Genomic DNA, 23,950 nt, shown 5'->3' with positions numbered 1-23,950 from the left:
CGTTAAATAATCAGGATCTACACAACAACTGAATGACATTGAAAGCCACACCACTCTCAATCATGGTTCTAAAAACCCCAAACTCATACATGCGGCAATTAAAATAGTATTATAGTGGCGGGGGGAGTGTTGCGTTTCCCAGTGTGATCTATTCATTCATAATGGCTCTTTGAGTGTTGAAGGTTGCTGACCCCGGCCCTAGAATATAGGAAACTGCTTCACTTTGTAATGTTGGTGAGAGTGGGTGTGTCCATCAGCATTTGGCTTCACTGTGATCTTTCTGCAAATCAGAGATCAGCGACGGTTCCATTGCACTTCTTAAAGGCGCTGTCGGGGTGGGATTCAAGGAATACAAGGTTGAAATCCGCTGCTCTAGCAGGTCCTCGGCAGAAATGGAGGACTTGGCCCAGTTGGAGGTGCCTGGTTTACCTCCAACAAGAAGCGACTAGCCGGGAGAGCCACTTCAACTTGTGCCTCTTAGACCTCCTTTACACAACGTTTCATGTGAAAACACATCGTTTCTGCCTTTCCGTTTTCCAAAAGTTTCCTGTTTACGAGTCAATGTTTTTGAAAGCGATGTCCATTTAAACGTCAACGGCAGAAATGCTGAAAATGTTGTTTTCATATAGGGCCACTCACGGGTGCTGTTGGTTGTTTTTGTATTGAAACCACACACTCGAGGGCAGACAACAAAACACTGTAAACATTAACAATTGGAGTACACAGACATTCGTCTGGACGGACGACCAGTTGGATTGTTATTATGGTGACTGTCTAAAACTACCAAGTCCAGGAGAAGATGGACAGGGAGTTGTGACACCACGGAGGCAAACATTGTTATTATTGTCCATCTAGGCACGCATGTGCAGAAGAACTATTTACTAAGCTGCAGGCACAGTAGCTGCGTTTCTGAAAAGTTGTGATTTCCCCATTTTCAAGAAGCTCCACCTTGGGAGCTGTTTTCAGCACCAAGCCATGTCTGTTGTGTAAATGGACACCCAAATACAATAAAAATGTTTTCTTTCTTTCACTTGAAAATATTGTCATTTAAATGGGAGAACAAGCAGCAACACTACTAAAACTTTCTTTTGAGATGAATGAACTCCTCACCTCGTCACAGAGAGGATTGTGTGATTGTTTGATTTGGCACTAATTTTATACTTGAGAAGTTTGACCGAGGACCCACAGCATTGATTATGTCAGTATATATATATATATATATATATATTAGTGGTGGGCCATGCATTTCAGACCCAGGCCTTCTCTAGTGCTGGTCTGAGTCAATTCACCCCTCAATAACTTTATTATGGTTACAAAAACCACGTTACTATGCAGAAATGCAATATAAAAAGCCTTTGCATCACAGATAGATACTCGTGTAGTCGTAATAAATACCTTTTCGAATGTAAAAAAAATAGTAAAAAAGTTCTTCTGCTGCAGCTGCATAAAAAAGCGGCTGCTTTTCCAGAAACTTCTGGGGGTCGAGGACGGTGACAAACGTCAGCTCTTCGTGGTCTTTAAAATAATATAATGGCAAATAATATAATCCTGAATCCTGCCATTGAATTTGTAGTGAGCACAAGTGAATTACACCGGCGACCTCCGTGCGCTTGGAGTGCTGTGGTGCATTCAATGACCTCTTGGAAAAGTCCGTCTTGAAAAATGTTTTGACAGTAAATCTGCAACTAAATAGGTACGTCCGAATTGTCCCTCCTAACTCCTTAACTATCGACTTTTCCTGAACCCCGGAAGTGTTTTGTGTAGCGGCCATGATAAGGACTGTCCTAATTCTCAATAAGCAAAGGAAAGGAGGCTTGTTGCTTCCTTTAGGGTCTCCTTTAGCTTAAGAACCACTGATGCTTCCTTTATCAAAGGAGACGAGCTCATGCTGCCCCACAATTCCTTGAGGCGTCAACATTTAAAGTCGCCCACTTGTACGAGCGTTCAGGGAAACTCACAATGTCAGAAAAGGGAACAGATCATGTAAGTTACCAAAGCAACAATCTGCCTTGAACAACTTTAAATCATATAAAACCCAAATGTGCTTTTTGTAGTCCATTTTCAGAAACTTGTAGTTCTTTCTCCACCATGGTGAACGTCACTAACTTGCGCCGCCGTCGCATCATTATGATGTCACCAAGGCCCCGTTTATACGACAACGTTTTACGTGACAAAACCTAATCCTCTAAAAAAAAGGAGTGCGTTTACAATGCAGCAGTAGACACAGAGACAACGATGTAGTTAGTATGCCAGGCCACAGGAGGGAGCTGTTGCTTGATTTTGTTATGAAACTACACAGACGTGTGCAGAGAACAATACACTATAAACGTGAAGAAAATGGAGAGAACCCGACATCCGCATGGACTGATGACACATCAGTTGCTATCAGGGGAGAGTCTCAACTATTAAACTACTGATCTGGACGATAAAACTAGAATATGGACCGCGGGTCGTACCACTACGTGGCCGCCATGTTTCTTTACAACTGAATGAGCAGGAGGGAGGGGGAGAGATGGGCATGCGCAGTAACAGGCTCTGTAGCCTCCGTCAGTCTCTGCAGGAGGGATTTATGCAGTGAAAGAATCTTTCCACCTTGGGAGCCGGATTAAAAACTTTGCAGATACAGTGCATCCGCACACTGGTGTCGTGTAAACGGAACCCCCAAAGCGAAGAAAGTTTTGCGGATACACTCTCATTCGTTGTCGTGTAAACTAACGTGATCACCTTTCACTAACTCCTTTAGGAAGCCTTCTAACACCTTTCCTTACCTCATGACGTCATCCACGGGGTTAAGGTAAGTCCATAGATAACGAGATAGGAGAGATAATTCGGAGGTACCCAATGTCTTTATCTTCTCCTTTAGCCATTGTAGGTTGACAAAACCGCTATTAAATCAACACAGCTATATTTTTGTTTGTGCAGCTCGCAACAGATGCAGTCAGCTAGCGCTGGAGAGTGAACTCTCTGACGATCCAATCAGAGGGCTTGAATACACTGATGTCACGCTCGGCCTTCTAGAAGGTCCTGAGTCGTAAATATCAAAATCTGATTGGTTGAAGCAGCAGCGTGAGAGACGCTTGGTTTACACTGCAGACGCCTGCAGAATTGAATCTGAATGCCTCAGGCAGATTTCTTTACCTGGCAACAGGTGATGGCTGAAATGTGATTGGTTAAAAGCTTTAATATGGAAGTAGAGGTCTGGAAGCAGCAGCCAGGGGAGAAGCTGTGAGAAGAAGCGGACAGATCATTTGGAATTATTTAAGAAGCATACATGGACAAAATATAATCAACATGAATTTGTAATTCAGATCTTTTTTTTAGGCCTGCATAGAAGGACTTATATATATATATATATTACAATTCCACACAAGTTTTTTTTTAGTTTTTTTTTAGCTTGTAGCTCAAGTTCTAGATAAACTTGTGAACAGTCAACAGGACGAGATATACAAGTACTACTTTTTGCTCATTACCTGCCTGAATTAGCAGAAACCACCAACAGTTCTTTTGGCATTCTTTTCCTTATGTAATTCTGTCACCAGCTGCTGTCAGACTGTTTTCTTTCCCTGCTCCACAGTTCTGGACGGAGTGAGTGAAACAACAGCAAAGACATCATGAAGCTGAAGGTCTTCCAGTGCAGATAATACACTCACCACTCATGTATCTCCACACACTGAGTAGATTAGGCACGCTCTGCGTATGCAGTGCGAGAATGAGCGTTAGTGTCATACACAGCCTGCATTCATGCATCACACACAGGCCAGACGGTGTGTATGACACACGTTGCAGTGGATCCTGCATCTCACACACACACACACACACACACACACACACACACACACACACACACACACACACACACACACACACACACACACACACACACACACACACACACACACACACACACACACACACACACACACACACACACACACACACACACACACACACACACACAGCAGCAGCATTGAGTTGATGCATGCCTTGGCTCTTATCTGTGGCGGGCAGCTGGGCTTTGTCAGCAGAGGAGCAGCCAGGCCCGACCATGCATCACACAGGTGTGACTTCTCCTTAGAATGAGGAGCGATAAAGCAACACTAACTTTGAAAGGTGCATCGATGGGACAGCTGTTTCATTTGGTACAGAGTTCCACCGCAGCTTCAGGTAGATAAAGACAGACTTGGATGCATCTGATCAATTTCAGCCATGTTCAAACCAAACAGATAAAAACCCATTTATTATTGTCAGTGTCGTTTTCCACTTTCCACTAACTGGTATTATTATTTTACTAATCTTGAGCACATTTTATGGGCTAAGCCATAATTGGAGATAGGAAGTGGATTTTACAGTCTTTCTGAGCTCATTCAGATTCTTCCAGTGCAGAGTCATGACCTGACCTTTGACCTTGACAAAAATGTCTTCATTTGAGGCACCCACCACCTACTGGACATAATATTCTCCAAGTCTTTGTAGTTCTAAATCTAAGTCCACAATTTATAATGACGAACCTCTTATTATATTGATGTTGCTTCCCAGGTGCCACAGTTGTTGGGAATTCCTAACTTGGAATAATGTTACTTAGTCAAATGAAAAAAACAATAACAAAAAACATGTTTTTAAATGAAAATACAAAGCGTTCTTTGCATTTTGGAGGTTTGTTTACATGACAATGGTGGCCAGAGCCACTGAACACACAACTTTTTGGAAATGGCTCCCAAGGTGTAACTTTTTGAAAACACACCGACTGTGTCTCCGTTTTGACGCCACAAATGCTGCTACTGTGCCTGTGCACCACAGCTGTCGTAAATATTTCTTCTACACATACGTGATTTGATGGACAATAACAACAATGTTTCCCCCAGAGTGTCATCATTCCATATCCTCCTGGACTTGGTAGTTTTATTTTGACAGTCACCACAATAACAACCCAACTTGGTAGTTTTATTTTGACAGTCACTGTAATAACAATCCAACTAGGTCGTTTGTCCACTAGAATGTCCGTGTTCTGCCATTGTTAATGTTGTTCTATGCATGCGTGTGTGTGGTTTCATAATATAAACAACAGCAGCAGTTCATGTGTAAGTGGGACTTTCTTTTACAAATCCTTGTTTGTTTGTTTTGTTTACCAATTTGGTTGTGTTTCTGCAATGTAATTTCTAAACGAGACAATATTTCAAATACACTTATAAGCCCTTGATGATATTGTTCAGTTTCTATCTACATTCTGCACGTCATTCTGCACGTCATTTCAAACGTCGTGGAATCGGAGTGGTAGTAGATATAATTCCAACCTTCGATGAACCCGTCATTGCGACAGCTGTACCAAATAAAGAATGTCAAAACTTCACTTGTTGCTGCACAGTTTCCGGACAGGAATGAGTAAAAACCTCATCTTGGCATGTTGGAATAGCATCTCATGAGAGTTGCGAGCTCCGCTGTGGCCTTCAGCCCATGGACAGTTTTCCATTTTCTCCTCCCGTTTAATCTGAGGAACCTGAAGACTTGTGCAGAACCGGGCTTACCTGTGCTGGCTCCGCTCACTGACAGCTGCTGGACCAACTCTGGCAGATTATCCATCAGTCTGAGAAGAGCGAAGGACGGGATGAGAAGGAGGAGGTTAAGTCAACAAGACCAAGAAAGTCAAAGAACAAACTGAAACATCGTCTCGATTCAACACAACTCTTAGTTCATGTGTACAAATGATGCAGCAGAAGACAAACTTATCAAATCATGATAACTTCGCAAAATGTCAATGTTTACTGAAACTAGCTTGTTTTCAGCACAAATGCAGAGCATTGGTTTGACTAAACCCCAAGTTAGCATTAAAAGAACCATGAGACTTTGATTTGTAAACAGTTTCTTCTGTTCTTTAGTCCTCATTTCAAGTTTTGATGAACAAATACAAATTTGACGAATGTGGCACAAAATAGCTCACCACAGTTGCTTGTGTTCTGCTGGTGATCCAGCATTGATGCTGTGTTGTGTTCCGTTTCCACACGATTTAGCTTACACCTTCTTTTAAAGTCACATTTTCAGGTTTGAATGTACCAATCAATCACTTGGTGTTTTCACATGTTTTCAGGTCAAAACCAAATATATTGTAGCTGTTTGATTAGCATAGCAAAATGATATGAACCTTTTTTTTTCCCAGAGGAAGCTGTAACCTTCCAGGAATTATTCAGAATTCCTATCCCTTACAGTTTCTGAAAGTGAAGACGTGTTTATGAGACCAGTGATAACCTACTTGGCTTTGGCCTCTTGGACTTTAGTTGGATGCATGAGAACACTGTCCCAGGGAAGAGAACCAGAGATCCAGTGAAGAAGACAGAAACCCAAAATCTGGAGGTCACCACGTCTGGACGGAGCTACACACAGACAGAACCAAGGGTCAGAAAGATCAGAACGCCTAATTTTTCCCACACTGCGTGTTTTAACTGTAAGCAATGATTTTGAAAGCAGCAGATTACAAACACATGTACCACAGGAGACCAATAGGGCTTTTCCACCAAAAAGAACCAGGTTCTAGTTCAGGGCCGGTGCCAGGACCGGTTCTTAAATGAGCACCACCAAAGAACCGGTTCTTTTTCCACCGTTAACGGAGCCAAGTGGGAGCTACGTCATTGCGTCACTCCAAAACGTGATACGTCACTGATTTCAACAATTTAACGCTGACGGCGCTCGTACAGGTACAAGGAGACGGACTATATTCATCGGTTTGGTCCGGGTCGCTCCATCTAGTCTGACCTGAACCTCAGATGCACCAAAGAGCCAGAAAACATTACGTCTCTTCGTATCTCTATTGGTGTTTTTTCACGTCCGTCTTGCTTTAGTCCGGAGCCCTGGGCTTGGGTTTTTTTTTTCAACATTTCAGCATTACACTGTGAATTTCTGCTCCTTTCACTTTATGTCTGGACGTGTCTCAATCAAACGCTTCAACGTGGAGGAATGGAGGTGTAGAATGATAGAACGCTGCTCTACAGCCGTTTCTAATGACAACCTACTTAAACACACTGATTAAGTTCTCTTTCACATGAAGCCGTTAAAAGGCTCATTTTATGGCTAAAAATGTATGTAGTTTGTTTAGTAGTGACTGATGAACCAAAAGTATTCATTATAAAGAAGTTCTATGGGTTAGAAAATAGTGGGGTGTCTCATAGCGCAGCGCAATGTGGTCATAACGCCATGCAAGACCTGGAAGTGAAGTTACTGACAATGATGTCACTATGAAAAGCGTAAATAAAACGACAATGGAAAACTGCTTCTAAATATTCTGTTACATATCCGACGCATCTGACTGACAGCGGAGGAACACCAGTAATCTCAAGAGCTCAAGGCTCCACAATTACGGATTAAATTATCTTGTTCCATCGTATTATTAACTTCAGGGAGTGACTTATTATTTCCTTCCCACGCGTTATTTATTTCTCTATAACCAGTCCGGGGCTCCGTGTTCGCTGTAGATTTCCGAAAGCCGGTTCAGCGTCGCTTCTGCCTTGTAGGTAGCGAAAACTCCGGCCATAACTCCGCCCCCAGCTGATGACGTGTCTGGCTCCACACTGATGCTGCTTTGGCCCAGCAACAAAGTGGGGCCAGCGTAGCAACAGTTTAGCCCATGATAGGCCGGAGCTTTGGCGGTGGAAAGACAAAGAACTGGTGCTAAACCTGGCCCTGGACCAGAACTCGTCCCTGGTTCTTTCCGGTGGAAAAGCCCTCCAACAGTATCGATTCTTATTCATATGTTAATACCCGCCAAAAGTGACTTCCTGCTTTGAATTTGGAGTCAGCAGACATAATAACCTGAGATTACATCCAGAGGATTGTTGGCGGTTGGGCTCCTGTCACTGTAATGAAAAGCACTGCCGAGGACGCCTGCTGACTTATTTGGGAATGTCCTCACACAATAGCCATTATTTGTGATGAAAACGAATACTTGTGGCTTCTGACATGAACCAGACACACACATAATATTCCAATCTCCTCGCAGACACCGACTGTAATAAAACAAGAATGTCTGAGGCCAAATTGATACCACATGAGGCATAAGTCCATAACAATGGAGCACTGTTGACCCGGTTCGTACTTCTGGGTGAAAGTGATGCACACTAGCAGTCAGCTCACCATCTATATAACATCAATAAATCAATAAGTGAAAACGGCTGTCAGTGATTGGGATTATAATCCCAACATGTTCCCAAAGAAGATAACTTTACACTGTTTGATATTAACGAAACTGTGTGGTGGAGGGTTGTTTGTTTTTGAGGGGAATAATTGAAGTGACAAAAAACTTTTAGACTTTTCTTCAGCGGCTGAGGTTTCAGCAGCAAAAGTCTGGCTGTGCAGGTGTTTCACTGGGTGTCCCCCAGGGGTCAGTCCTGGGTCCACTTCTTTTTATTATTTACCACCTCCCCCTGGGCACACTGCTCTGTCACCATGGAATTCATTTTCATTGTTATGCTGATGACACACCGCTGCCATCCCTCCCACCTCCCTCATCACCTGACTTGAGGACATCCTGAGTTGGAGGAGCAGGAACCTCCTGAAGCTAAACGGCAATAAAATTGAGGCCCTGCTCATCGGCTCCAAATCCACTCTCACCAAAACACAAGACACCGTCCATCGTCGTAAACGGATTCCCTGTACCCTTCTCCCCCCAAGTCAAGAGCCTCAGCATCATTCTGGATAGCACTCTCTCATTTGCACCTAGGGTTGCAAAGGGGCGGACAATTTCGGAAACTTTCCATGGGAAGTTAAGCTGGGGAATTTTGGAGAATATATGGGAATTAACTGGAAATTTGGGGTAATTTAAACAAACTGTTTCATATACAAACATAAATGTAAATATTTGTGTTTCGTCATAAGCAAACATCCATGTAAAATAATACAATTAAAATTAAAAAACATGACATTTCAACAAATTTATTTGAACTTTAGTTTTAATTCTTGAACAATTATTTTAATGAACAAAATCATGAACATGAACTCCCCCACCCAATCAAAAAGTAAAATGCCCCCCACCCCCAAAAAAAGTCCCATTCAAAATGTTCAATGAAAGGAGAAGAAGCAGCATCACATTTGAGGTAGCTATAATAAGCTCGCCTCTTAAATGGTCATTCAAATGAAAAATAACTTACATTTAGCACCTACCTTACCAGCTAGCTAGCTACTGTACGAATACATTTTTATTTTTTTCAAGTTAAACATTATACCATTATAGATCAAATATATTTACCCCATCATATTATAAAAAACTGACTTGACTTTATATAATCCACAGGCTCAATAGTGTTGTGCTTTGGGCTCAAAGGTGTGGCCTCCAGGGTTGAAGCAATCATCTGTGCATGTGATGGAGGAGTGTACTTGCATTAAATCTGGTTGCTTTAGCCAAGATTATGCTACGATATATTTTCCCCAACTATATTTAAGTTCCCTGTTGAGGACCAACCTTCAACTTTGTAAATTTATTTTTTATTCCCATTAATTCCCAGAAATTCCTGTTAAGTCCCATAAATTCCCATGAAAGTTTCCAACTTTGAAAATTCACGGAATTTTGCAACCCTAATATCCATTGCACCTCGTATCCGAAATATCGTACGGACTGCATTCTTCCACCTCCACAACATCTCCAGACTCCGCCCATCACTGTCCCAACCCAGTACTGAAATCCTCATTCACTCATTTGTCACGTCTTGCATGGACTACTGCAATGCCTTTCTCACCGGACTCCCCACCAAACTCATAAACTACAGATCATTCAGAACTCTGCCGCCCGGTTGATCACCCGCACCAAATCATCAGACCACATCACCGCTGTTCTCATCCAACTCCACTGGCTCCCTGTCCATTACTGCATCCAGTACAAAAACCTTCTCCTCACCTACTCTCTACAATCTGGACCCTACTTACCTCTGTGACCTCCTCCATGAATACACTCCCCTCAACGTCTGCTGGACTTCTCACTATCCCCACATCACACCTCAGCGCCATGGCTGCCCGAGCCTTCAGCTGCTCAGCACCCAGACTCTGGAACCCCCTCCCCCAAAACATAAGATGGTCAGACTCCATTATATCATTTAAGAGTAAACTCAAAACCCACCTGTCCAAACTGGTTTATACACTTTAATTTTACACTGTGTGCATAACTTGCGCTTGTTTTTATGATCTATAGGTACATCTCAAAAAATGTGAATATCATGAAAATGTTCAATATTTTTTGTCGCGCATTTCAGAAAGTCAAACCCATATATGATATTGACTCATGACACAGAGTGAAATATTTCAAGCCTTTATTTCTTGAAATTTTGATGATTCTGGCTTACAGATAATGAAAACCCAAAATCCAGGGCCATAACGAACACGATGTTCGAGCACAGAGGTGTCCATAAGTGCATGTGGCACCAGGACACCAGAGGCCGGAGGTCGATGATAGACTTTGTGGTCGTGTCATCCGATCTCCGGCCACGTGTCTTGGACACTCGGATAAGGAGAGGGGCAGAGCTGTCAACTGATCACCACCTGGTGGTAAGTTGGATGCACTGGACGGGAAGGAAGCCGCCCAAATCGGCAGGCCCAAACGTGTCATGAGGGTCTGTTGGGAACGCCTTTGCCGAGCCCTCTGTCTTATCATCTAAAAAATTTTGAGATATACCTGTATTGATGTCTTGATGTTTTATGCTCTTATTTTCTGTAAGGTGACCTGAAAGGCACCTCTAAATTAATTATATTATTATTATTATTATTATTACGCCTGCCAAGGACGTAATAAAGTCATTGGCGTATATCTGTTTGTCAGCAATATTATGTCAAACTACTGCATGGATTTTGTCGAAATTTTCACCACATAGAGATATTAGGCCATGGAAGATTCAATAAAAATTTGGAAGTGATCCGGATTTTTTTGCTGAGTCGAGGTCACCCTTTGGGGGACGTCAGAAATCTCTGATTGCTCTTGTTATTATATCATAGTATCAAATCAGCTGCGTTTGTCTGTTAACAATATAGCTCAAAAACGAATGCGTGGATCTTCGTACAAATAGGTACACAGGTGCATTTTCATCAAAGAAAGAACACATTCAATTTTGGTGGTGATCCAAATCAAAATAATTGTTACAAGTGAAAATTTTCATTTCGCAATATATAGTCTTATCTTGTGTTCTTTCAAATTATGAAATATAATCACGTGATCACCAAACTAAATCAATGAATAAAGGCAGTTGATCTGAATGTGGAAAATGGGTTATTTTCCTGTGTCCATGTCGACCCTTTGCAAAGGGTCAGAAATCTCTGATCTCATATTATAGTACTGAAGAGCTCCTGAGTTTCATCATCCTGAAAATTCCAGCGTTAAGCTCTCCAGGCTGGTTGCTGCATCAGTTCATCAAAAAGCAGGAAAGAAAGGTGCTTCGTGTGACATTCTTAGAACATAGATTTCATATCGTCACCTCCAGCAATGGAGGTTGTGTATTTCTGCCCTTGTGTTTGCTTCTAGATGTGTAGCCTACAACTGTCCATGTACACGTCTGTCAGGTAATACTGTAGAACTGAATCCCACTTTGCCCATACACCTACTATCATCACATTGCAATAATGAAGATTAAATATATTACATATGTGGTTTTTCAGTATTGATTACCTCTTCTGTGTCGGAAACTCTCCTTCTAAAATCCAGCTTAGTTAGAGGAATTCAAATCTAATCACCTCATTTAAAATGAGCTATTTAGCAGACTGCTTTATCTCATAATGTGAAATAAATGTGAGTAAAGGAAGTACAAATTCCTTATTCATCGAGAGTGAATGACTGCGAGAGAGCAATATTCAAAAGGATCAGCTGTGGACAAAGTGTTTAGCGGCACTTTGAAGAATGGCTGCGCTCAAACTGTACCAGGCCTTCAATTACTAAGAGCACAGTAATCAGCTGTCTGCTCTGTAAATGTCTAGAGAAACTGAAGGATTTCCACAATTCATAACCAAAAGCACTTCAGCACTTCAGGGATTTGAACAACAGAATTTAATATGTGAGAATTTAATATTCAAAGGCATCAGAAATTGCATGTATGATGCCAGTGTGATTTCCCATGAACTGGGGCTTACTTAAGAGCAGGTGGAGAGTGAGGGTGACGGTGTGTGTGTGTGTGTGTGTGTGTGTGTGTGTGTGTGTGTGTGTGTGTGTGTGTGTGTGTGTGTGAGGTCTATCAATACTTAGCGACCGAGTCCATCCGGAGGGGTCGAGCCCGGGGAGTTTTAGCAGCTCAATACTGTAACGGCCACCGCGTGTCTCGGGAGAAATTACCTATCGACTGGGCTCCATCAGAGGGGAGAAATCTCCTCCCTGAGCCACGGCCAACATTGATCCTCCCCAGCAAACAGGCCACTCTGAAGAGGACGCACTGTGGCGAGCACCAACGACCAGATTACAAGGCATGGGAGGGTTGTAATCTGATTTCACTGAGACAAAATCATAGAGTCTCTGAATTTATCAAGTGACAACTTCTTCCTGGCAACCGGACATCAAGACAGAAGGATGCAGTGAGGGTACTTGGAGGAACTAAAGAGAGCTAAAAGGAAATGACCGCCAGTAAACAGGTGTTGCGCCTGAATCCCAAACTCTGGGGTGAGGCTCCCAATGCTTAACTGCTTCAACCCTGCAGGGAGCTGAAACAATCAATAAGGAAGATCAGGATGGGAGAGATGGTTAAACGTCACATCTGGAGAATGCTGGTGGTCAGTAGCTCCCTGCATGTTCAAATCAGCTACACTCACTTTGCACACTGATTCTGCAAAAGGCTGGGTCACACCAATTTTCAGATCGTCATCCACACAAACTGTCCACAACATTAAGTATACCTTGCTAGAACCTTTGGTCCATATCGACTTGCCAGCTTTGCTCTGGTAAATACTAAAGAATTTAGTTGGATTAGCATTAATTAATGTAAACAAGTTTTTCTGGACGTACTGAATTACCACCTACTTGTTTTTCATTATGTCCTTGTTTTTTTCAACATGTGTGAAAATTGAAAAGGAGCTAAAGAACAGATCTACTACTTCATGCTTCCTGACAACCGATAGAAACACTGCAGTCGAAGCCTAATGTTACCGAAAAGGTGTCATGTTATAGGAGCATATTAAGCAGAGAACAAAACCTTCCCCGAAGAGCTCTTTCTATGTTGGGATTTATACCAAACACACCTGCAGATAAAGCAGCAGGAGGTGTTGACGATACATTACCTCTAAATGTGTGACTGTCAACGTTCCTCGTCGTCTCAACAACTCTAAAAACCAGAGACGTGTTTGCCCTTGTGGGTGTAAAGTCTGCATTAAGTCAGCACTACAGCGAGGTTTCCTATTGTTGTAAATAATTACCCAGTGCTTCATTGCTACTGAGAGCCCGTTCAAGGAGAATAAAGATGAAAAATACATGCGATACTGACACTGGGAAAAAAAGAAAAAGAAAAAAAAGTGTTTGCAACTCCCAGAGCGCCATAATGGATTAACAATTAAAAAGATCAACAACTACATTAAGTGCCGCTGCCCTGTGTGTGTGCTCTGAGCGTGTTATCATGCCTCATAACAGCGTTTGGTGCGTCTGGTCTGTTGTATTTAATGTGTTGTGCCCTCGTGTAAGGAATGGCACAGGACAGCATGCACAAAGCAGCCCTCAGAGGAAGCCTGGACACACACACACATTACAGAAACACAAAACACCCACAGAAACACACAGCACGCACACACGTGCTCAGGAGAGGTGATGAAGCGACGGTGTTGTTGTTAATTATCTCCTATTGTTATTCAGATTCCCTAAAGCACGCCGCTGTGTCACACTCTTAACCCTCCGGCTTCGCAGTCTTGTCGTTCAGAGACGGTCTTCTGTCCGCTGTCCGCCCACTGAATGCTGGTAATTACACCGTTTAGCTCCGGGGTTCACGGGACTGCCACTCGCAGGCTGCGCTCTGCTGAGGCTCACCATGGAAACCTGTTCACATCTTGGCGAGGACTGACGTGGTGGCGGTCAGCGAAGGGTCGGTTCAGATTCTGGTCATCTGTCACAGCCTCTTGGATAAATACGTACCTGCTCTGCCTGAGATTTCATCAGGTTATACAGCTGTACACATCGAGAAAGAAGCTGATCTACAAGTTTCTTCATGGCTGCACTTTTAAGGACTTGTTGGAAGATGTCTGTACACATGGTCTTTCCAATAGCCAAATGGTAAACTAACCAATCTGGAGCTCAATTCTTAGTGTGGGTTCATAAGGTTAACTTTTTATGAGCACCGCACTGCCAGCTGTTTGTTCACAGGAGACCCGACTGCAATCCCTAAAGGCTCCACAAACGGCGCGATTCTCGGCCGTCTGAGTCGAAAGGTCAGATCGTGTGAGAATCGTTAGTAAAGTCCGTGGTCACGGCTCAAATCGGTCAGGCTTTGTGAATAGTTGCAGGATAGCCGACGGACCGGCCGGGAGCCTGTGACCACTATCTGATCGTGTCGATTATTGTGGAGTCAAAGTGGCAGCTGCTGTTATGAGCTGCAGCAGCACAGTGAAGGTCTGCAGCACAAAACAAACTTTCGTTTACATTGAGCGTGTATTATTGGAAAATGAAAAACCACAACCGTAGATGCGAACGTAAAATGATAGTAGATGCTAATAGATGCTAACAAGACTTACTTCAAGCTCCTGTTGCAACATTACCCTCCAGGTTGTCTTCTCTCTGAGCTGCGACCGTGCCCATACTCTCCTCCTCTTTTTGTGGATTTCTTTCCAAACACATCAATGCAACAGTGCTGAGGCTCCATTCATGTGTATGTTTACATGAACGCGGCGATTGCACAACGCCCCCCCCCCCCCCATGAGTCAGCGTGTGTGTCCGTACAGTCCGAGGACATGAATATTCAAATTCTTCTCATGCAGTGTGAGAGGATGTGACGACTCAAGATTGTTAAAATGTCAGAGTGTGGGGAAGCCTCAACAACGTCAAACCAAAAGTGTGATTGAAGGAAACGTCAAGATTGTAAAGTCAACGGCAATAAACAACCTCAATCAATTTAGAATTCAAAGTAATATGTAATCGATTACCAAAACGATAAAGTTTACACATCATGAAAGTAAATGCTATTCAAGCATACAAGCGCTGGTCAAAAGGAACAAGACCATTCAAAAAGAAACATCTTAGTAATTCTTGCCATATCTCTTGAAAACGAACTGATTAATAACTAGACTAATATTTCATAATCTGCAGTAATTCTGTCAGTTACCTATCTCCTTGTCCTCTATGTGATCTGCTGAAAAACCTCAAGACTTTGGGATTAAAGGAAAACCTCCCTGTTGGTATCTCGCTGAAATGTTTCCACCGAGTTGTCCAAACTACGGCCCAATGTGGAACGTTCTTAAAAGTATCGCGGAATATCACCCACACTGACTGTATTAACTCCTGAGTTTTAACAGTATCATGTTGTGTTGACAGACCGTTGAATACTATTCTCAGACCCTTAGTTTTCTTGAAGTGTCCCTCCAACGAAAACTGGATCGCTGTGTTCGGAGTAATAAATAATATATTCATTCATGGCTTCCTGCTGGAAATAACTGAATCTTCTAGAGTTTCTGAGTCTTTTTTTTCCCTTACTTGGACTCTGATTGGTCAGAAATTGAATGTCTGTCATGACCGGAGTAGATGTTCTTTGCACAAACTCCTCCGATTTGACTTGGGGTGTGAATCGTGAAAGTTTGTTGCAAACTGCTTGTGCACAGACACTATTGTGGGTAAAATGAAGCGTGTTCTGCATATGCGGAGGGGCGTCTCTGATTAAAATTGACATGCTTTCTGTTTGATAGCCACTGCTGACAGGACACTTTCTGGCCCCTTTTTCATCCATCGATCGCGCTGATAGAAACTCAGCCGCGGCGATTAGGCAGTCTGAGCCACGCTAACTCGCAGTATCGAACCGTTGGGTAGTAGAGTCAGCCGGCGAGGAGCTCGCCGAGGTTATCAGTGGCCCGGGCCTCGCTCTAACCAAACAACAAAGCCTGTAATTAATGGGGGGATGAATACATGATGCAGGTTATGACTCTGGCTAATTAGGGAATTGTTAAACAGAAGACGGTGCCGGAGAATTCAGAGGGGAGCGTGGACGGAGAATCGATGGTCAGTGAAGAGAGCGAGCATGTAAGCAATTTGCCAGTTAATGTGTTCCCAATATCGGCTCAGGAGAGGCAGGCGCAGCGTGCCACCATGACTATTTTACATGTATCGACATGAGGAGAGTGCAAACTCCAACAGCACAGCTCATGTGAACATATCAAAACACCAGGAGGATTCAAAATACAAGTCGCCACTATACACGGGTAGTAAAACCAGGTTACTGAAAGACACACCTAAAACGCCATGTTTTTAAGCAGAGGACCTCATTTCCATAATTCCATACACATTTCCCTTAAGGTAGAACTTATGTAGTCCCACAACGCTTCCGTCAGATGGGTGCTTCTTATCATTCATACATTAAGTCGGTAGCATGTTCACATGATGGTTACCATATTCATCTACAGCATGTTACCATACTCTTCTGGAAAATGTTGCACAGTGAAGGCCCCTGCATACTAACTTTTAGAAGCCATAAGAACAAGTTGGGCTGTGACGTCAGCCAGCTGCCGAAAAAAACTGTTTTATTGGCAGCACTGTTCATACTCCTGCTGTCAAACTCGCTGGCCACGCCCCCTCACGGCAGCCACGCGAATGTGAAGTGGCGATTTGACTTTTCAACTGCACAGCTTATTTCTCGCCTCCAATGTTTTCAGAAATACATTTCTCTGAACTGTGTCAGTAATAAAAGAGCGTTTTTGTCCAAGCCGCCATGTTGGTCTGGTTTTAACAGCAGGAGGTGAGCGATTCGTTCCGGCGCATCACGTAAGCCTGCCCTCCAACATGGTAATGAGCTGCGGGGCTCGTACAGTAGCGATGTTACATGCTAAGTAGGATTAAAATATGACTGAAAGGTGATTAGGCCCCTAATGCGAATGAGGTGTGCTGCCTCACCTCTCTGCCCATAAAGGAGGAGCCGCCCAGAGACACGAGGTGACAGGCGGGAGACACAGACTGAAAAGCCTGTATGCAGACAGTGCAGGGTGAGGTTTAAGTTTGTTTGGAATTTCAATTCATAAAAGAATCATGGAGAACTGCATTCCTGACTCCACCGGCGGTGGCGTGCTCTACTGCCACGATGACTGACAGTCATTAGCAAGCTCTAACATGCATGCGCAGCACATGTCAGTGCTGAAGTTTCGGCGGTGCCGCACTGCCGAAACTTCTGCCCGGATGGTTGGCACTGCCGAACCAATTTGGCCGAAGAAAATGACATTTTGTTCTCACTCGAATACATTGTGGTGCAGGAACGGGGCCTCAGTTTCTCTTGTGTTGATCTGTGTGTGCGTGGAGAGGCTTACCGACTCCTCTGTGAGCGTCGATGCTGGTGTACTCGATGGTTCCATTGTGACCCTTTTTGGGGTTCTCCTTGTATTCCTTGTGGACTCCATCGGGGCAGTATCTGTACGACAGTCCGTAGTCTGCGAGGTAAACCTGCAGCACACACACTATGATGAAGACACACGTCGCTGCACAGTGCAGGACACTTATGAGGCTCGTCTGCATTCGACCAACCTGTTCGCGGTCGTTGTAACCAAGCATGAGGTTGGCAGCTTTAATGTCTGCGTGGACGTATTCGTTCTCGTGAATATACTCCAGAACGTCCACCTGCACACAAAATGCGACTGAACAAACTGAACCCTGCAGGCAGCGATCGATGAGCATCTGTGTTGATCACCTCACCAGTCTCTGGCCAAGCTGGAGCACCGCCGCCTTCTTCAATCGGCCTCGGTTGCCATCGCAGACTTTCTGGAGGTCACTGCCGAGCCGTTCCATCACCATGAAGCGATACCTGAGTGGGAACGAGAGGTAGAGGTTCAAATGCTTTTAACCTTTAGGCCTCTTTTAACTGCTGTCAAAACTCAGAGTCAGATGGAAAGGATTCAGAAGGTTCTCGTACGGCCTTGTTTTCTCAACTATTTGGATTCTTCTTTTTTTTTTTATCAAGAACACAAATACCCCAACTATGGAAATGTGCCAGGTTTTTGATGTTGTGACAAATTGTTGTGCAGTCACATATGAATAACCGATGTGGTTAAAAGCACCAAATTAGCCTGTGAATGAATGAAAATGAAGGATATCATTGCTTCCCTGCCAGGTCTTTACTGTCTTGGTGTTATTAAGCAGGAGAAGCATCAAGTGCATCATCTGAAGAGACGTTCAAGGACAGCACTGAATGTCTGAAGTCCTTTTAGAATAGTCCTCAGCTTAGTATACCATGAATAAAGGTAAAATAGAGAATTATCAACTCGATACTTAGGGGTTGTTGTGTGAGTGTTGAAAAAAGTGAGAAATTTAACAATACTGGCAACATTTACAAAATACTAAACTACTCCTGTTCAAAATGGATCATTCTAAAAAAGATGGGGGAAAAAACACACTGATGGACATGAAGACTCTGGTTTTCTTTGTAATTAACACTTTAAAGCGTATGAGACAAAGTCTCGGGTCCAGTCTGTGACGACTGGCCTCATTAGGGTCCTTGACCACAGGTTGGAAAATGTGAAAAATATTTTTACAAAACAAAAACAATAAAAAAATCACTTCTGAAAATAACTATAATCTCAACATGAAGCCGATTTTAATGAAACCTTTTGGTGCAAAATACAGTGAATGTTGAAACAACTTGCTACATGATGCATGTTTTTACAAACTCACCCTGACAGCATGGCTTTGACGCTCATGCTTGTTTGCTAGCTTTCATGGCAGCATCACTGATAGCTCAGCTCGGGTCTCAGTGTCTGCTGCTCTTAAAAAGTCTGTTTCAAAATCTAATTTTTGACATCATTACAATTTGCTTGGTGGTTTGGCTGGATCAGGGTCTTTTGCGAGCTGGTTTTGGCCCATGGGAGTTCTGTTTGACTCAGAACATTTTGACTCCTATGATCCAGAATGTTCTTCCTGGTCAGCTTGAGACTGAACTTTTTGGGCTTTCCTTCACATGTGCATATCGCGTATTGACAACTTCAGAGCAGGAAAAGCCTGTGATCCGGACCACAAGTTGAGAACAACTGAATATGACTTTCACCACAAGATCTCAGACTCCGAGGCCCAAATGTGCCTTAACGGAAGTAGAAATGAAAGAACATGGAAGAGAAAACTGAACTTGAAGCTTTATCTGAATCCGTACCTGAGGTCTTTCCACACGGCTAGTCCTGACCCCCAGTACGCCGGGACGCCCAGGAAGTCCAGTCCCCTGCTTCTCCTCCATCTCTGCACTGAAACAAGACGAGCACGTTCCTTCACACAGGAGCTTAAGGAACACTTCACTCCACAATGGTTGTTCGCACACATTGTACCGACGGTGAATCTAAAGGGAACGGCTGGCAGCCACAACTTCTGATTGTCCCAACAATATTAGACTTTCATGATTGGCTGTGACCTCCGGCCCCTTGGGCGGCGCTCCGCAGACACCCGGCCTCCATGAAAGGAAGGAATTTGTTTTTATTCCCAGAAATTCGATTTGCCCTTGTAAGTGCAAGACGGTGTGAATATAAACACTGATCTGAAAGTATGGAGACCGACCACACACACACACACACACACACACACACACACACACACACACACACACACACACACACACACACACACACACACACACACACACACACACACACACACACACACACACACACACACACACACACACACACACACACACACACACACACACACACACACACACACACACACACACACACACACACACACACACACACACACACACACAAAGCAGTGGGCCAGGCTTGGGGCTCGATGGCGGCCGGCCTGACTGGCTCTCAACCAGGCTGGCAGGTGGTCAGGGGCTCAGCGGAGGCACGGGCATCATTACGTATGAGTGGCTTCCTCTCCAAATGAAGGCAGAGAAGAGCGGAGGTGGGGGGGTGGGGGGGTCCACTGAGGTGCATGTTTGCTTTGGCTTATTATTAATTACTGAGCGCCACGCAGCAAAAGCCCGGGTGTCTGCAGCCACTTCATCAGTCAAATGCACTCGCGCTCCAGTGAGCTGCCGGGACGCCGATGCTCACCGCTCTCCGCCTTGGCTGCCCTCTGGTAGAACTTGAGCTCGGAGAACAGCGGGCCGTTCTGCTGGTACTCCTGCACAGACGAGAGGAATCAAGCGTTTCATTATCGCCGCTCGAGGCTGAATGTCTGAACTTCAGGAAGGAGAAACTGGGTCCACACCAGTGAGCGTCAAAACACTCAGACAACTCCAACAACCTCCGGAAGCGGCAGGAAAAGTGGAGCTAAAGGATTAGGAAACGTTTACAAGTTTTATGTTTACATGGTAACATTTTGAAAACAATGTCCGTTTGTACGGAAACTGCAGAAAAGCTGAAAACAATGTAGAAATTTAGTTGGTGCTGTTGTTTGTTTTTGTAATGAAATCCCACAGACATGCACAGAACAAATCGCTATAAACGATAACAATGGGAGTCTACGGGCATCCCTGTAACTACAGCTGTGGTGCGCATACACAGTCGCAGCATTTCAGAAAAGTTTTGTTTCACATTTTTGCCATGGAGAGAGGGTCAAAGTGTTTTCAAAAAGTAGAATTTTTCTGCATTTATACAAAGACGGAGCACTTTTTTTTTTTCAATAGTTGCATTTTCCACCTAAAACATAATTAGTATTATTTTTTGCCTTTATTTAGTCAGGAGAACCACATTGAGATTAATAACCTCTTTCACAAGTGTTTCCTGAGGAGCTGGGGAGCCGAGGGTCTTGCTCAGGGGACCCCCAGTGCATGTTCTTTGGACTGTGGGGGAAACCGGAGTACCCGGAGGAAACCCACGCAGACACGGGGAGAACATGCAAACTCATCGCAAAGTAATGAAGGTTTCAAGTTTTCACCTGAAAATGTTGTGTAAACAGACACTAAATCAACACCCCATGATTTTCTCCTCCTTTCAAAGAAATACTAAATCACTGTCGTATCTTCACTTCTACTGTGCAAAGCCATTTCTGTAGTTTCTAAAAGGAATTTTTAACCAAATCTAAACCAGATATAAAATGCAGATATAGTATAAGTAAATGCATTTGTAGGCATGTCGATATTATGTTCAGCCAGATTTCAGCCCTCTGCCCGGAAAGGTGGATTATTGGGGTCTTCATGATGGGAAACCTCTGTTTTTGAACAAGACTTTCAGAGAGAGATGGATCTGCTTATCAATAATGTGAGTAAAAAGAGATATAAGGCTAAATATTGCATTATTACATTTGAGAGTTGTGTGTTGAGAGTTTTTTGATTCATCCAGGACGACTTCCTGTCCTCTGACTTCCTCTCTAAGAGAGATTTCCTAAACCATACTCTCCTAAATACACTCTGATGCAAAAAGAATAGAATTGAAACTTCAAATGTACATGTGAGGAAGTTGCACATGGACTTCAGTCTCATCTTATGACGGTTCCCTATCAGCTGTCAAATAGAAACTGAAGTCATGTGATGCTCAGTGAAATAGAAACTAAAGAGAAGAAAGTGGAGCTGAAGCATGTGAAAGGATGAACTCACCACTTTTATAACGAAGCGTGTGTCCTCTGTGACAGGTCTGCCCAAGTCCTGAGAGGCTGGACAATAAAAGAAAATTGTATTATGTCTTTATTTCTGGACTTTTACACATTTGGAACTGCAGACAAAAATCGAGCTGAGGTCTGACGGGTTTGTGGGAAATAACGGCTGATTAAAAAAGTGATCAATTGGAGAGTTGTGGTACAGGAGATTCAAGTGATCTGATTGGTGCAGGAGAAGAAAAACAGATCAATCCGAGTAGTATCGTCGAGGTAAAACTCAGAGGAACAAGCACAGGTTTACATGTGTGTGTTATCAGACATGGTGTGCTCATTACCCAGATAGATCAGTCCACAGCCACCCTGACCGATGCGCCTCCCGAGCCTCCACGTCTTCTTCTCAGTGTCGGTGAGCAGGAAGTCCTCAGGGAGCTCTTTGGGGAAGGCGCTCTTTCTCGGGGGTGCCATGAAAGCTGAATAGGTTTCAGAGACATAGATTTAGAAAGTGAGGCGAGACTCAATGAGGTGAGGCTGTGATCCTGAGGCTTGAGACACAAAGGTGAAGGAAATAAGTAGGGACACACCGGGACCACATTTTCAAAATATGAGTACTTATTTGAGCTACCTGCCGAGAGCGAGTACCAATACGAGTACTTTATAAATGCCATGAATCCTAATTAATACTCCATACGCAAACAATACGTGTTGCTGTGAACCACTTCCAAGAGCCTTGAAGGCTCCAGGATAATACTGCATCACCTGCATTTTGTGTCACTTCAACACGTATTTGGAAAATGTCAGAGGTATGCGCCTGGCGACAGAGGCTGTGCCGAGGTAAAACATGGCTTCACATCGTCTTGGTGTATATGCAAATGATATGTGACGGCTATACATTGCTGTGCCTTCTTTGCCCCCTCGCGTTATGAAGGAGAACAACTTCAACAACCTCGACGCAGAACTTCCAGGGCCAAGGGACTGCACAGAGGCTACGCACTGCAGATGCAGTCGTATCGTATTGACACTTTTGAGATCCCAAAATGGAATGAAACATAACTCTCAGCACAATGACAATGTGTGAACTATTTGGTCTTTTGACCTGCGACACAGACCACACGCTCAATCTTTTTGTTTATGACAGCAAAAGTCTTTATGGAGAAACCGAGCAGCAATACTAATGGTTATCAGTTCTCAAAGCTTAATGCACCTGTGGACAAGCCAAACAGGAAACACTGAGTAAAAGAGAAACCACCTGTTTGTAAACTGAAATACTGCAGAAACCTGAAGTATATCTGCCACACAGCTTAATAGATGACTTGCTCCATGTATAATTAGCAGTGAGGGACATCGGGGGTTTGTTCGGGCACGATTAGCGACACATCTAATCTGACCACTCTGGATATACACCTGCTGCTGAGGATGAAGCTTCAGTCCAGCAGAGTGCACACAAACGTGGTTTGTTTGGGCTTTCTAGTTATTTTAAGCACATAATCTAGAATTCGCAGACACAACAGGCTGTTAGACACCCCATATTTTGATGAAACTCAGCAGTTTTACATGAAACGAGTCGAACGGTCCCATTAGCCACCTCGCCGCTAACTTAGCAGGGGTCCGAATCGAAACTTTGAAGAAAAGCACAATCTGTAACGTCCTCAGACGGATCTAATGCTAATAAAGATTTATATAAATCGCTGTTCGTACCGTGCGGCGTCTTCTCTTTGACCTTTTTCTTCTTTTATAAACCTTTAACCGGCTGCAGCGGAACAATATCCATACAAAACTGTAATTTCCGGAAACATCACTGCTGAGCCAATCATAAACAAGGAAAAGTTTCTCCACCGTCATCAGCCAATGGTAAGGCAGATGAGGCGGGCCTAGAAGAAATACAGACCAATCAAGATAGATAACAGTTTCTATAAATTGGAAACAAAGCGTTTAAAACTCCAGAAAAAACAGATTTATTCACTTTAATTGAATAAAAATCCTTTCAATAATGCGTCATTGTTTTTATGCATTTTTTGCTTGGCAAGCGGTCCCTAATAGATATCACAGCTTTTATTTTTCAATCATTGTTTGTTAGAAAATGTGATTAATATGAATTATTTTCACGTGATTCTCTAAAGGAAATTTACAAATATTATAACTCAGAACAAAGACATTAGAAATTTGCGAACACTTCCTCTTTTTTGATGCCTGTGAAACACAGCTGTTTATCCATCACTTCTCTCTTTTGTTTTCAGCTTCAGCAACATTAATGAGAGCTTCACACACACCTTTATTTTCTAAAACCTTTAAAAGTATAGGCAAATTTCATCT

General features: G+C 43.4%; 1 protein-coding gene across 1 annotated transcript in view; it reads right to left on the bottom strand.

The window, feature by feature from the left end:
* Window positions 1-23,437, bottom strand: part of LOC308121242 (serine/threonine-protein kinase VRK1-like) — a gene marked incomplete at its 3' end in the record, with an annotated part of 35,881 nt that extends 12,444 nt beyond the window's left edge. Inside the window, exons 1-10 of the mRNA XM_080482385.1 lie at window positions 23,336-23,437; window positions 21,976-22,110; window positions 21,642-21,697; window positions 20,158-20,227; window positions 19,257-19,344; window positions 17,810-17,918; window positions 17,642-17,734; window positions 17,428-17,560; window positions 6,245-6,365; window positions 5,523-5,581 (exon numbers count right to left, since the gene is read on the bottom strand). Of these exons, the coding sequence (XP_080338511.1) occupies window positions 5,523-5,581; window positions 6,245-6,365; window positions 17,428-17,560; window positions 17,642-17,734; window positions 17,810-17,918; window positions 19,257-19,344; window positions 20,158-20,227; window positions 21,642-21,697; window positions 21,976-22,105 (859 nt within the window). The 5' untranslated portion in view covers window positions 22,106-22,110; window positions 23,336-23,437. The remainder of the gene's footprint in view (window positions 1-5,522; window positions 5,582-6,244; window positions 6,366-17,427; window positions 17,561-17,641; window positions 17,735-17,809; window positions 17,919-19,256; window positions 19,345-20,157; window positions 20,228-21,641; window positions 21,698-21,975; window positions 22,111-23,335) is intronic.
* Between the last annotated feature and the right edge of the window lie 513 nt (window positions 23,438-23,950).

This window comes from Lipophrys pholis, assembly GCF_963383615.2.
Source record: "Lipophrys pholis genome assembly, chromosome: 15".
NCBI lineage: Eukaryota > Metazoa > Chordata > Actinopteri > Blenniiformes > Blenniidae > Lipophrys > Lipophrys pholis.
The sequence above is the reverse complement of the archived record's forward strand: the minus strand, read 5'-3'. Positions and strand labels throughout refer to the sequence as shown.